This window comes from Fringilla coelebs (genome assembly GCF_963513975.1).
Source record: "Fringilla coelebs genome assembly, chromosome: 6".
NCBI classification, from domain to species: Eukaryota; Metazoa; Chordata; class Aves; order Passeriformes; family Fringillidae; genus Fringilla; species Fringilla coelebs.
In genome coordinates, this window is record NC_140034.1 from 5,315,222 (window position 1) to 5,329,837 (window position 14,616).

Genomic DNA, 14,616 nt, shown 5'->3' on the forward strand with positions numbered 1-14,616 from the left:
GCTTAAGAACCCACGGGGATCCTCCCCAGGACAGCTGTAGCTTCAGTTGTCATTTTGTTCCCATCCCAGCACAGTTTCAGGGAGAAAAGGGGTCATTATTCTTTAATCACCCTGGCTCAGGCGTGCTTTGTGAGCACAGCTGTTAGCAGTGCAGCAACAGAGCTCTGCCTGGAGCAAGCAAAGCTCAGCCTGCTCCTCCTCTTTGTTTTCCAGGATAAACCATTATCAGCAAAGGCTGCAGTCCCTCTACTTCAAGAAGAAGTTTGCAGAGAGAGTTGCAGAGGTCAAACCCAAAGTAGAAGGCAAGTGACAAGACCTGCTAAGGGACTTGGTGCCAGCACAGGGATCACTCCCAGGAAGAGCATCCTCTGTGCCAGGATGAGCCTGGTCCACATGGAGCTGGAAGTGATGGGGAAGGGGAAGGGGAAGGGAAGGGAAGGGGTTGGTGGTCACTCTTTGGGGGTACTGAAGGTGTTGCTGATGGGCTGTTGTGGCAGGGGCTAATGTCCCACCCCTCTCTGCTTTCAGCCATCCGTGCTGGCTCCAAGGCAGTGCTGCAGAGCAGCAGCCTCCAGCAGCTCCTGGAGGTGGTCCTGGCCTTTGGGAACTACATGAACAAGGGCCAGAGGGGCAACGCCTTCGGGTTTAAGATCTCCAGCCTCAACAAGATTGCAGACACCAAGTCCAGCATTGACAAGTGAGCAGCCCCTGCCCTTATCCTTGGTAGCATCCATGGGCCCCAGGGGTGCTGGGGGCATGTAGGTGCCCTTGTCATTACCTCTGGGACATGGGTAGGTGGGAGCAGTCCCCTCCTCCTGCTGCCCAATTTGGCACATCCAGTGATGTGAGTGTGCATTTTTTTGAGCAGGACAGCTTTCAAGGGAAGCCAAGCTGCAGATCAGCACAGCGATTGATGGGGCCTTTCCTTCCTGGGCTGGCTAAACTGCAGCCAAGGCTGATAAAGATGATCATCTTCCAAATGCTGTTTAACCCCTTTGAAGATGTCAGGAGCCAGAGAAAGGATTCCCAGGGGCTTTTCTCCACAGGAACTCCCTCTGCCACTCTCCCATGCTGGTGCAGCCATTGCCTGGTTTGCTTCACCCTGCTGAACTCTGTTCACAGAGCAAGAGGAGCTGGGTCAGGTCTCAAACCTGCCTGGTCTCATCCATCAGTAAAGACACTGGAGGACAAGAGCAGTGATGCTCAAGTCACCTCCCCTGGGTTCCTCCTGTGGAGAGCCCTTGCTTGCAGGGGCCAGGCTGCTCTGCCCTGTAGCTGTGTGTGGGACAGACCCATCCCAGGTCCCCACACAGGCATCAAGCAGCATCCTTGCAGAAATCCTCAAACAGTTAGCTCATTACTAGGGCTGGGGTTTAACCTGGGGTTTTGACTGAACAATGAGCACCCCAAGATGCTGCCACACTGATCTGTCTGCTCCTCTCTCCTAGGAACATCACCCTGCTGCACTATCTCATCACTGTTGTGGAAAAGAAATATCCCAAAGTCCTCCGCCTGCACGAGGAGCTACGAGACATCCCACAGGCAGCCAAAGTCAAGTAAGGAGGGGTTGAGGTGGCACTTGGGCAGCCCTGGGAGCACCTCTCCCCTCATTTCAACCTGCTTTTCCATGTCACCTCACCCCAGCTCACCCTCCTGGCCAGATCCTGGCTGCTGGGCTGGGTATCCCATGCCATGGCCATGGCCATGGCCAGAGCAGCCCAGGACTTAGAAGCAAACATCACCTGGCAGCTTAAAATCCCAGCCCTTGCAGTGAAAGCTCTAAACTTGTGAGCTTGGGGGAGGAGAGCTGCTTGGAGCAGCCACTTCCTGTTGTTATCTCACCACAAAAGCATTTAATTAATTTCTAATGGTGCATTAAGTAATCCTGGAGGAAGCGGTTGCGGTGTGGCTGCAGATAAAGGGCAGCTGTTTATCTTCATGTGCCAGGGAGGCTCTGCCTGCAGCACGGGCAGGACCAGGCAGCTGTGGGAGGGACTCACCTGCATCCAGCTCCTGCCTGCCTCTTGTTCTACCAACATGGAGTTTTTGGGATTTGCCACCAGATTTTTAACCCTGCCTGTTGGGAACAGGCTGCCCCAGTTCAGCAAAGCCCTTAAACAGAGCCTGAGCCTTTAAATTCAGGAGGAATCTGCTGTTCTGTTGCCCTGCAAAGCCCTCAAGTATGTGCTGAAGTACCTCTGAAATCAGTGAGGCTCTGTTTTGGTTTTAAACTCCAGCTGGAGCTTATGGGCTTTGATGCTTCAGGGATGTAAGCAGCAAAGATCACACATTTCTGCAGCCATTTGTGTTAGCTGTGGACATGAAAAGGGCTGAAACTGCACCTCTTTAGAGAGGGTGCAGCTAGAACAGGTTACCCAGGGAAGTTGGGGATGCCCCCTCCCTGGAAGTGTTCCAGGCCAGCTTGGATGGGGCTTGGAGCAACCTGGGGTAGAGGAATGTGTCCCATGGCAGCAGGGTTGGAACTGGATGGGCTTTGAGGTGCCTTCCAACCCAAACCATTCCATGATGCTAATGAAATATAAATGGAATTTACAGTGGCTTAAGGGTCTTCTCAACCTCAAAGCTCTCTTGTAGCAGTGGTGGGTTCCTGGGGAAGATGTGTACTGGACAAAACAAGGATCCTCATGTATTAAATGTAAAATAATCATCAGCCAGGGGTTGAGCACAGTGGCAGGACAAGTCTTGGCATGCAGGGAAGAGTGTTCTTCTGCCAGAGGGTGGTTGGACACTGGAACAGGCTCTCCCAGGGCAGTGGTGACAGCCCCGAGCCTGACAGAGCTCCAGAAGATTTGGACAATGCTCTCAGGCACGGGATGGAATTCTTGGGGCTGTCCTGTGCTGGGCCAGGTGTTGGAGATCCTTGTCAGTCCCTTCCAACTCAGGATATTCCATGGTTCTGTGTGGTGCCCAGTTTGAAGGGCATGGCTGAGCAGGACATGCTCCATGCTGGTGCAGCCTCTGCTTTCCCATGCTCCTGACCTGCAGCTGTTGCACAGACACACGTATGGGAAAGAAAACGCCTGCACAGAGGGTTTCTTTACCCCCCTAAATTTTATCATTTCTCTCTAAACTGGACACCATATGTAACATTTGGGTTTGGTCCAATCCAGAGCGAAACCAAAAAGTTTCTAAAGCTCTGGAAAACCCTGAATTCCCCCCAGTCCTGCAGCTGTGAAGCAGAAATTGCCGCCTCTGTCAATCCCACCGCTAGTAATGAACTGCTGGAGCACAGAGCTCCCAAAACTGCATTTTCCCAGACTAAACCTGCCAGGAATGCTTGCCCCATGACCCAGCATCAGCATTTCCAGGGACCCCAGCCCTCGCACAGACACCCCTGGAAAGGCATCAAGCCTGTGGTCACTGAGGCTTTGTGAGAAAGCTTCCCCTAACATAGTAGTGGTAGAAACCCAAAAGCACTTGAATTTGAAGCTCATCAGGGGCTTGAGCCTTGTGTAAACAAAGGCAGTGCCAGACGTGGTGATTTATTTTTATTTCTCTATATTTGGGCTGTCTCCCTTTGTGAAAGGCTCGCTGCTCCTCGGAAGGATGCTTTGCCTGGTGTTCACCCAACCGTGGTACCCTGCATAACTCTCCTCTGTGCACTGGGACAATGATCACATCTACTGCAGGACTGGAGAGAAATCTGTGCCCAGCAAGGCACTCTCCTGAGCCATCCTTTCACTTGGAGAGGGCTGGAGGCTGCTGAGCTGGCTAAACCTGGGCAGTCCCCCTGATTAAAAATACAGAAAAGTGCTTTGCTTTGAAACAAGCAGCTGCAGCCACTTTGAGATAGTCCCAGCTTAGAGCTGTCAGCCTGATTTGCTGCTTGAGACTCGCTGATCTGCAAAAAGGAGACAATGTGGGCAGGGTTGGGGTCTTTTCAGTGGGAAAACCATGATCAGGTTGGTCAGAGAGCTGTAGATTTTGCTGGGAAAAGCTGAAAATTAACATCCTGCTATTTCCAACAGCATGACTGAGCTGGAGAAAGAAATAAACACTCTGAGAAGCGGTCTGAGAGCAGTGGAGACTGTAAGTATTATTTAAATCAAGTGTGGTCCAGCCTGGCTCCGAGCAGCAATCCCTCCTTGGGGAGGCAGGCCAGGGAGCCCCCAGTGAAGCTGCTTTTATCTCACATCCTGGAGTTCTGTTTGCCTTTCCTTCCTGCCCTGCACGTGTGCCTGTCCTCTCAGGGCTGTTCTGGCACTGAAGTTACCCTGTGTGATTAGGCATACTCATGGTTTATGTCTAATACATCAAGGGAGGCTGAGTAAGCCTAGTGATGATGCCCAAGGAGGACCTGTGATGTACAGGAGTCTCCCCTTGGCTGTAAAACCACCGAGGGCTGGGGAGCACTTCTGCAGCACAGCTGGAGTGGTGATGAAATGGTGGAGGTATCCCAAAGGACTCACTGTCTTGCTGAATTATCCTGCTTCCATAAGCTTTTCCTGCAGGATTTGGCTTAAAAGCTTACTTCAGGCAGTGTAATCCAGGGTGTCATGCATGGCAGGGAGGGGGAGCAGCAGTGGCAGAACCTCTGGCACTGATTCAGGCATGCTCCTAATGCCCCTACCAGAGGCCAGTGGTATTTGTGTCCCTCATCAGCCAGGGCCTGACCAGATTTACCTTTTTTTTCCCCCCAAAGGAGTTGGACTTCCAGAAGTCTCAGGTTCAGCAAGCAGGTGACAAGTTTGTGTCTGTGGTCAGCCAGTTCATCACATTGGCCAGCTTCAGCTTCTCGGATGTTGAAGATCTCCTGATGGAAGCAAAAGAGCTGGTAAGGCCACCAATGTCCTGGAGATCTGAGCAGCTTTGCAGCCTCACCTCCTTCTTGCTGGCTGTTCCCATTGTCCAGTTGGCATTGTCCTCCTGAGCCATGCTTGGGCATTATCATGGACCTCCCATGGCTAACCCAGGCCACCCCTTTGGCCTGCTGATGGTAACCTGGCAGAGATATCCTCTGCAGTGAGTTAGGATGGTGACAAATGCTCTGAAAAGTGCATAATCTTCTGCTGACTTGGCTGGGTCTGGAGCAGAAGGTCTGGTAGTGGTCCCCAGCATCTGTGGAAGCCCAGTCTGAAGCAATTTTCCATGGTTGTTGGAAGGGATGGGCTGTGGAGTGCTCCAGCTCGTTGCTTTTTAAACACATGTCCAGATTCAAGTTGTGTTCCTGTTTTCTCTTAGGAAAGCAGAAACATCCCTGTTTTATAAACTTTTTATCACATGAGGAGAGCCTTTTCAGCCTTCCCTCCCCCACCAGAATCTCTAGTAACATGGCAGAGAATTGTAATATCTTAATTAAAATCAGCAAGATTAACCTCAATTATATTGACTTATATAGTGGCACTTCTCAGATTCCTCCCTGCATCTTGAAGTGTTAAAGTCTCTTAAGTAAACAAAGAAATAAAAATGCACTAAATGTCTTTTGAAGAGCCAGGGGCACCCCTGCAAATAAAACTAAATCATACAGGCAGGCTTTAAAAATGTTCCTCTTGGTCTACCCTGCAATTTCAAAGCAACTAATAAATCTGTTGGTGCTTTGATTTTGTTTTTCTTTTCTTTTAAGCGTGCTTATCTCCAGAATGTGCCTTCACAGTTTTAACAAACTTGCTCTGCACAAAGAGTCTCCTTCAGACTGGAAGTGAGAACAAAGAGTGTCAGTCCCAAGGACAACTCGGGGGCTGCTTGGGGACTGGGACATTGGCAGATTGTGGATGTCCTGTCCTGACCTCTGCTACGGCCTCATTCGACTCCCTCACATTAATGGTGTGCAAACAGCACAAGAGGCAGGAAAACTCCCTGTTTCCCTGCCCAGGGCTGTGCCTGAGCCTGGGCAGAAATCTCTTTTAGAAGTTTCACCAACACATTTGGTTTCAATAGCAGAGCATGTGGCAATGATAAATAATACCCCAAAAATACTTCAAAGAAAAACTTAAAAGTGCAAGTTTCCCTTCCCCTGCCGTGTTTACTATTAGTTTTATGTCTTCAGTCCCACAATATTTTGCTTCCTTGTTTTTACTGCTGCTTAGTTAATAAAGTGGAGCTGGGGCAGGGGACGCTCAGCAGAGCCAGAGGCAAGATGGGGAGAGAGGGGGCCTGATAGTGATCCAGGTCTTGCAGGGCAACAGGTAACACATCAGGTGATTTATTTCAGCTTTAAATCCAGGCTTCATGAGGCAGAGCCCTGCTGTGTGCTATGGCTGCTGGAAGTGTTTCCCTCTGCTCCATCAGGTGGAAACTTTCACCATTCCAGTGGATTTATCCAAGACTGATGCACCCATCTTCTCTCTTCCAGTTTTCCAAGGCTGTGAAGCACTTTGGAGAAGACACAGACAAAATGCAGCCTGACGAATTCTTCGGCATCTTTGACCAGTTCCTCCAAGCTGTGACCGAGGCCAAGCAGGAGAACGAGAACATGAGGAAGAGGAAGGAGGAGGAGGAGCGCCGGGCACGCATGGAGGCACAGGTGAGCACACACCAGCAAGTCTGGCAGCACCTCCAGAGCATCTGGGAGTGACAACCGTGTTATGATGTCCCCAGGGTGGTCAGGGTGGCACAGGAGACTGGGAGGGGAGCTTCTGTGGTCTTAGACCCAATGGCTTTTCCCTTTTGATTACTTGATTAATGACCTTGGTCTGGGGAGCTCTTGCAGCCGAAATGTGCAGCAGAGCTGGTGCTGTCTGTTGGCTGGTGTGACCCACAAGCAGCAGCCATGGGGCTGTGACCCTTAACCCATGGGTTTGATCACAGAATCTCAGACTCACAGAATGGTTTGGACTGGAAGTGACCTAGTTCTAGTTCCAACCCCCTCACTGTGAGCTTGAACACCTTCCCCTAGACAACGTTGCTCCAAGCCCTGTCCAGCCTGGCCTTGGAGCACTTCCAGGGATGTGGTCTATCAATAACCCTGACCAGCTCTCACGTGCTAAGCACTGGGGTGGGAAACCACCCTTGAGTTCCACGAGTTGGGGGATCACCGTGCATGTGCTGGGCACCCCCAGAGCCGCCTGTGTGAGACTGAGATGCCTTCTTTCCCCCCTCCACCACGGCCTGCAGCTGAAGGAGCAGCGGGAGCGGGAGCGCAAGGCGAGGAAGGCCAAGGAGAGCGGGGAGGAGAGCGGCGAGTTCGACGACCTGGTGTCGGCCCTGCGCTCGGGAGAAGTCTTCGACAAGGACCTCACCAAGCTGAAGCGCAACCGCAAGCGCATCACCAACCAGCTGGCCGAGAGCGGCCGCGAGAGGCCCGTCACCAAGCTCAACTTCTGAGAAACAAACTGGCAGCAAAACCCAGCAAAAGACACGTGGGTCAGTCTTTCTGAAGTGGCTATGGTTTTTGGGGTTTTTTTTTTTGTTTGTTTTTTTGTTTGTTTCCATGACACTGCCTTGCGATTCCAAGCAGAACAGTGGCACGCTCTCTGTCCCCCTGCGGGAGAGTGTGTGTGTAGATACTGTGTATATAGTCGGGTCGGGGGTGTGAAGGGAGGTGTGTGGGCAGCTCAGTGCCAGCACCACCTCCTCTCCACTCCAAAAAGTAGTTCTCCCCATGCACAAGCACAATGCCGCGTCCGTGGAGCAAGAGAGGATCCAACCCCAAGCCGCCGGTTGTCCCCATGGTCCCAAAGCCAACGGGGGAGCTGCCTCCTGCTGCTCTCCTGCTCAGAACCCCCCCAGGGCCATTTGCAGGGGACGCCTTGCACACAAGCCGAGCGGTTTAAAGAAGAAAAGACAAAAAAAAAAAAAAAAGCAAAATTGACTGAACTTTAATCCATTGTTTGTTTGTTTGTTTTCTCTCGTTGTTGTGATTATTCTGAGAAACTCGCAATCTGTGCGTTCGCGCTGGTTCCCGAGCTCGGCGCCGCGGGTGCTCCCGGCGATGCTCTTCCCGTCATCCTTGGGAAATGCTCTTTTTCCTCCTGCTGCCACCTTGCTAAAGGACAAACTTTACCCCAAAGTGCTTCTCGCTGTAACGCCACACTGATGTATTTATACTTTTGCGACGTTTTCTGGCCCAAGACGGTGGGAAAGGTTCGGTTCTCGGAGGAGACGAAGAGCATAAACTTTTGCGTTGTAACTTTTGTTCTTGCTTTCTGTTCAATGGGACAAACTGTATCCTCTGTCAAGGTGGGTCAGGACCAAAGGTCTCTGAAATACAAAGGGGTTGGGGTAAAACCCAGCAGCTTTCACCTGCCTTCTTTTCCTTTTTCTTTCTCGGACACACAGAAGCAGTGATGCCAAGAAACACTCGTCTCTTAGCCAGGTCCTTTTTTTGACTGGTTTGCTGTTCATTGTCATTGCAAATTTGTAAGCAGAACTACCTGTCAAATGTCAGTCCAAAAAAAAAAAAAAAGACAAAAAAAACCAATAATAAAAGTAATTCAGAGCTCTCAGGGAGTAATAATTTAAGGGTTTAGAAAATTAAGAATTGGAGAATAAAAAATAACCACCATTAACATATTAACATTTCTATTCTTAAATTATGCTGAGTATATAGAGGACTGTTACTTTTTACTTTTATTTATTTGTGGTATGTTTTTTAAGAAAGCAAAACAAAACCTTTTTATACCACCAATACTTTTGTGATCTTTTTTTTTTGTTTGTTTGTTCTTTTTCCTGTGGAGAGATGAGTTTGTCCCTGTTGCACTAGATATTAACACTATTTGAAATAAGGTTGGTTGTTCTTTTTTTTTTTTTTTTGTCAGATAATCGGTATTACTGGTGGGTATGGGATGTCAGTTAACTATATGTACTGTATAGCAAAAGTGCTGTTTAAACTAATTTGTATAAAAAAAATAGGGTTCTAAGCACCTGAAGGCCTCAGGGTCTGTGTGCTGAGTGAAAGCTGTGAAATCTCTCTCGAAGCAGAGTTGTCAAGAGCTGTGGTTTTACCATTTTGTTCTTTTCTTCATTGCAACGTTTAACGCACTGTAGATTAAAAAAAAAAAAAAAGAAGAAAAAAAAAAAGAAAAAAAAACTTTCTGAGTAGCATTTAAAGCAGTAATAAATAAAGCAGGTAAGTGCAAAAATAAGGTCCAGCACCTCATAGCCAAGCAGCTGCAAAACCTGCAGATTATGTTCAAAGGTGGAGTTAAGCACTTTGCTTTAAGAAGGAGGGGGAAATAAAGACAAAAGGTAATGATAATACTATTCCTTAACTAAAGTGCCTCTATTTATATTTTTTATTTATGGCTGAAAAAAATGGGGCTGATACAATTGAGGGAATGGACTATGGGGGGAATTGAAAATATATAAAATAAGAAGGAAAAAAAAAAAGGTTAAAAAGAAAAAGTTTGGCTTCTGATGGTTTAAGGAATGGTTGGTCACATGTGTTTAATTGGGCAGGTGGTGGGGTCAGAAAGGGCAATCTCCTCCCGGGGTCCCTGGGTGCCAGCACCCACCCCGGCTCCTGCCTCTGCAACCCCAGTGCCACATCAGGACCTTTCCTGACAGATTTCCTCTTGCCCTTCCAAACCTCTTGGGTTGTTTTTTTTTTTTTAATTGTTTTACAACAGCCTGATTATCAGGCTGACTTTGCCATTTCTTTGTTTTCTTTCAAAAAAAAAATAGAAAAAAGAAAAAAATATTATATCTCTATAAATAAATACAAAGGCTGTGTGCAGGTAATTCCATGTGCCATTGTTGAAAACTACTTTTAGATTGGTGCTGGTGTAAGTAGCCACTCTTTTCTCTTGGGTGTGTATTTTAAAGATGATTTTTTTTTTTTAATAATGCCAAAAACAAAACAACAAAAAAAATCCATAATAATTTGTAAACGAAAGTTTATGTCTTGGACCTTATTAGCTTTGTAGTGACTAAGGTAGTCTGTTAGGTGCAAGGATGTTAGTAGTTCTAGCTAGTGGGAAATGCTGTGTAATGTTATGAGACTGTACATTTTCTAAGATGGCAATATGCAATAAAGCAAAACGATTTCGGTGAGTGTACACGGCAGAGCCTGAGTTATTTTTTAGGGGAAAAAAATGGATAATTAGGAATTGAGGCAGGTGTTGAAAAAGAGGCTCTCTGAGGGTTGCTCTTTTTTGGGTGTGTTTGCAGGCATTTCTGGGGTCAGGTGATAAGCCCTTCACCCTTGCCCTGAGTGCTGGGTTTTAGGAGGTTGGGGTTTTTCCACCCCACTGGGTTTGAGGCAGCTGGCTTTTTCCACCCTCCAGTATTACAGCATCCTCATTGTCACCCACATGTGGGTTCTAAAATGCCTCCCAGTTGGTGAACCCACTCATTTCTCCTCATTTTGTTGTTGCTGATGCCTGTTCCCACCTTGGTGGGAATTTTTCCAAAAGCCCACTGGCGCTTTTCCAGGATCCTGCATTGAGGCAGCAGCCAGTTTTGTATCATGGGATTAGATCCTGTCCCTTTTTCCAGGAGAAGTGCTGGCTGGGCTGGCCATTGTGCCTCTAGCAAGCCTATCTAGTGATGTTTTCTTGGCAGTAGCCCAAACCCCTCCTGGCTTATTCCTGCTCACCTTTTCCTTTCCCACACGCCTTTCCACCCAGGCTGTGTAACTTTCTTTTTCCAACACTCTTGAGTGAGTTTTGCAGCGCCCAAAGACACCCCCAGACCCTACTGCCTGTGCCAGTGGGGTCATCTGCATTGTGCTCTGACCCATATAGGCTTCCCATTTTGGACTGGGGCTGGCAGGGAGCACAGATTCCATCACCACCCCTGGCAGTTGTGGGCTGGTGATGCCATGGGAAAGCAGCCCAGGGCTGAGTGGTGATAGGACCCAAGGAAAACAGGAATAGCTTCAACTTCTCTTCCCATCATAAATCCCCATGTCCCCAGTGTAGGGATGGTTGGGGTTTGTCCATAAATAGATGGGAACAAGCTGGCCAAACCCCACAAACCAATGAGGACCTGAAATTCTAGTTTGTGGCAGATTGCAGGTTTCCTGGGCCACGCCATTGTGTGTCACAGGATGGTCCCCAGGATGGGGGCAGGGTGGCTGTGGGAGATGTGAGCAAGGTCAGGACATATCTTTTTATTCAATCAAGATATTTGATGGGAAAAAATATCCTAGTAACTCTCAAGCTTCTTTGACTTCAAACCCTTCCACATGACTGGATTAGCAGCATCTATTGTTTAAGATTACAAATTTCAGACAGAACGTTTGTCATCCCAGGGGAAAGGGCACCAGGGTGGGCACTGTGCTGGACTGGCACACCTGTGCTGTGTGAGCCCATGTCCACTAATGTCCCGGCTCTCTGGGTTTTCACCTGAAAAAAGGCTCCTGTTCCCCAGATCCTGGAGGCTGTTCCCTCCTCTCACAGCCGTGAGCCAGCACAGCCTTGTGTGCTGGATGATCCAAACCTGCCCAGACCCACTGGTGCCAGGGAAGCTGCCGGGCACGGCGCTCCTGGAGGAATTGTCCTGTGGGGCCACCCGGGCTGGTGGCACCAAACCTGCTGAGCCAGCCCTGACTGTGCTCTGCTCCAGCCCAGCAACTTTCCCTGCTGCCCAAGGCTGGGGCGACAGGAGTGTCAGGTGTCACCTCCCGCACTCAGCCTGTTATCCCTGGCATCGCCCCCAGCTGGGAAAAGATGAGTCAAGGGCTTGTGGCAATGCCTGATGCAGGCACGGCAGCGCCGCAGCGTTGCATGCAAAGCTCAGCTCAGCAAGTAGGGCAGGCACGGCCAGATGGGGAGACACACCCAGCTCCCATCCGGCTAACAGCCACTCTGCTGGAATTCTGGACTATTTATTTAATCCCAAAAAAGGGGACTGTGGGCCCGATGGACCTGTCAGGCTTTGATATCCCTGCTGGAGGCCCTCGGGAAAGGGTAAGCAAAGCAGGGATGTTGCCAGTTCTGCTCCCACCCGTGCTGTGGGACCTGTCCACTGCCACTGCCCCGTGTCACACCTCAAGCAGATGCTCTGGGGTAAAACTGCACTGTGCCATCTTCACTTTCACACAGCCTGATCAGTTCTGCAGTCCTTGTGCAGGGCTGGCACTGCTGGACTGCCACAGGAACACGCAGTCCAATGTCAAGTCTGATGTCCAATATCGTCTCCTGAGGAGCAACTGGGAGAGCTGGGGGGGCTCAGCCTGGAGAAAAGGAGGCTCAGGGGGGACCTTCTCACTCTTTACAACTCCCTGACAGGAGGGTGGAGCCGGTGGGGGTTGATCTCTTCTGCCAGGTAACAAAGAACAGGACAAGAGAAAACAGCCTCAAGTTAGGCCAGAGCAGGTTTAGATTAGACATTAGAGAAACTTTGTCCAAAGAGTTAGCAAACATTGGAACAGGCTGCTCAGGGCAGTGGTGGAGTCACCATCCCTGGAGGTATCTAAAAGCCATGTAAATATTGCACCTGGGGACATGGTTAATGGTGAGATTGGCAGCGTGGGGGAATGGTTGGATTCAATGATCTTTGAAAATTTTCCAATCTAAATGATTCTGTGATTCCAAACAATTCTATGATTCTATGATTCTCAGCTCCCATAAAAGCTGGTTATTTCATCAGCTTGTGCTTTGGATGAAAACATTCTTTGAGCTTTGCTTCTGGGGGACACGGGAGAGGCCAAGAGGACACAAAGGTGATGGATGCAGGAGAGAGGGGATGAGCCCCATCTCCACTCCATCTCCTGCAGCAAATCCTGCAGACATCTCTCCTGTGAGCTCTCTCCCTGGCATTGTTCAGGGTCCTCCAACAGATGCATGTGAAAAGGAGAGTTCTCTGTTTGAATCAGGGGCACTCTGACCTGAAACCTCTGAGAATTTTGTGTCATTTTTAGCCTTAAACCAGGCTTGCTGAGAGTGTGCAGGTAAGCCAGGGAGAAATCCCGTGCAGCCGGGCCCCACCGGAGCCTCAGGCAGAGCAGAGTGAGCAAAGTGCCATCTGCTGGCTCTTTCTACCTTCGGCATTTTAGAGCTGCCAAGTACAAAACCAATTCTGCTTCTTGCTTCCTCTGTGATCTCTACTGTGGTCTGAACAGTTATCATGCTAAATTTTCTATGGAAGTTTCCCCCAGCATGGTTGAGGAGGGCTAATTTTAATTCTCTCCACTGCAATTCGAGTCAAATAGCTGAAGGTCACAGCCTGTGGTTTCTCTGTGACTTTTGGCAATGCCCAGCCTTCAGGTGGATGCTCAGGGTATGCACGTGTAGGCACCAAAAATGCACGTGTGTGTAAGATAAACTAACTCAGAGCAGTTTCATGGGTCATCTGAACTTACTTCCACGGCTTTTGAAATTGCCACAGAATGCCCCACTGCACTACAGTGTCCCCAGGGCTCGCCCCAGTGCCAGGGTTTGTGTTGGGAGCCTGTTCCTGCCCAGCTTTCTGCCAGGGTACCTACCAGTCGTTGGTTTCTCTGGGTCTGGATTGAAGGCACTTGAGACAGTAATTTGTGTTTTGACTCAGGTGTTTATTATTTCTTATCAGTAAAACAGTCTCACTACTGTGAGTTTGGCAGCTTTTCATTAGAAGGTACAAAATAGCCAACAATCTCTTGTTAAGGTCTTTTAAGACTGAAGTATCCAATTAAGAACTGACACCTAGATTATTTCCCCTTTTAACCCAATAACTGATCCCCAAAAGCCTGCAATGTGGGCTCTTCTGCCCAGTTACAAACTGCCACCCAAACCCAAGAAGAAGAAGAAGGAAAAAGAAACATGAAGAAGAAGCCCAGGATGACACCCTGTGCCCTCCATCTTGCTTCCATCCACAACACACTAAAAATCCCAAAACCTCAATTTCTCACCAACTGACACACCTACACTGCTCTCTACAATCTATTTCACACTTTTGTGGATTCCAGTCTATCTTGAAGTCTGGGAAACTTTCTCCATGAATGAGGGTCCAAGTCAGTGCTCCCCTGGGGGTCAGGGCACCCCAGAGCAGACAGGGAAATATTCCTGGTGCCCTGGGTTTCCACATTTTCTATGCTCTCTTTCGTCACACTGCAAAGAACTTGAAATTAAACTGGAGTTTCCCAGTTCTCAGAGCAATTCTGTGAAGGTAAATCATTGAAATTGCCATTTTTCCATTCCTTCCTTTCTTTACTGGCCCATAGTCCAGTATTTGCTCATGTGCTCTCACCTCAGGGGTGGCTCTGCAGGAGGGGCAGGACAAACCCACTTTGGTTTTGGGCAGCAGGAAGCAGAGCTGCTCTAAACCAGGATTATCCTGGGCACCAGCACAGCAAGTCTGGAGGACACAGCTTTGTTCTTGCCCAATCCATGCCTTTGGCCTGCCAGGACACTGCTGTAAGCTGGGCTGGGACAGTGTCCCTGCCTTCACCTGGGCTGTGGGTGACAAGGAGTGCCAGCAGCTTTTCCATCTGCTTGGATTTGTGCTGTGTACTTTACTGTACACAGGCACAAATTCAGACAGATGGAAACTTGACATGGCTTTACTTTGCCAGGCTCTGTGCAGAGCATCCCCTGGGCTCAAGGGAAATAAGGAAGTCCCAGTTTTGCCCTTTGTCTAGCTCCTGATCATTGCCTAAAACCCTTTTTGCTGTGAAATCAGTGAGAAGCACTCAGGCAAGGCCTGGTTTCTATGGTAAATCTTTCCAATTTAATAGCAGGAGGCGATCGCCATTTGAGTTACATTTTCTGTAAAGACTCCACAATTCAGATGCTG

At 49.0% G+C, this 14,616-nt stretch overlaps 1 protein-coding gene across 1 annotated transcript in view; it reads left to right on the top strand.

Moving 5' to 3' along the window:
* The window catches only part of DAAM1 (dishevelled associated activator of morphogenesis 1), a 93,060-nt gene extending 83,146 nt beyond the window's left edge, over positions 1–9,914 (top strand). Inside the window, exons 20-26 of the mRNA XM_084207131.1 lie at positions 214–302; positions 529–697; positions 1,449–1,556; positions 3,990–4,050; positions 4,664–4,795; positions 6,314–6,484; positions 7,075–9,914. Of these exons, the coding sequence (XP_084063257.1) occupies positions 214–302; positions 529–697; positions 1,449–1,556; positions 3,990–4,050; positions 4,664–4,795; positions 6,314–6,484; positions 7,075–7,284 (940 nt within the window). The 3' untranslated portion in view covers positions 7,285–9,914. The remainder of the gene's footprint in view (positions 1–213; positions 303–528; positions 698–1,448; positions 1,557–3,989; positions 4,051–4,663; positions 4,796–6,313; positions 6,485–7,074) is intronic.
* Positions 9,915–14,616: the final 4,702 nt, after the last annotated feature.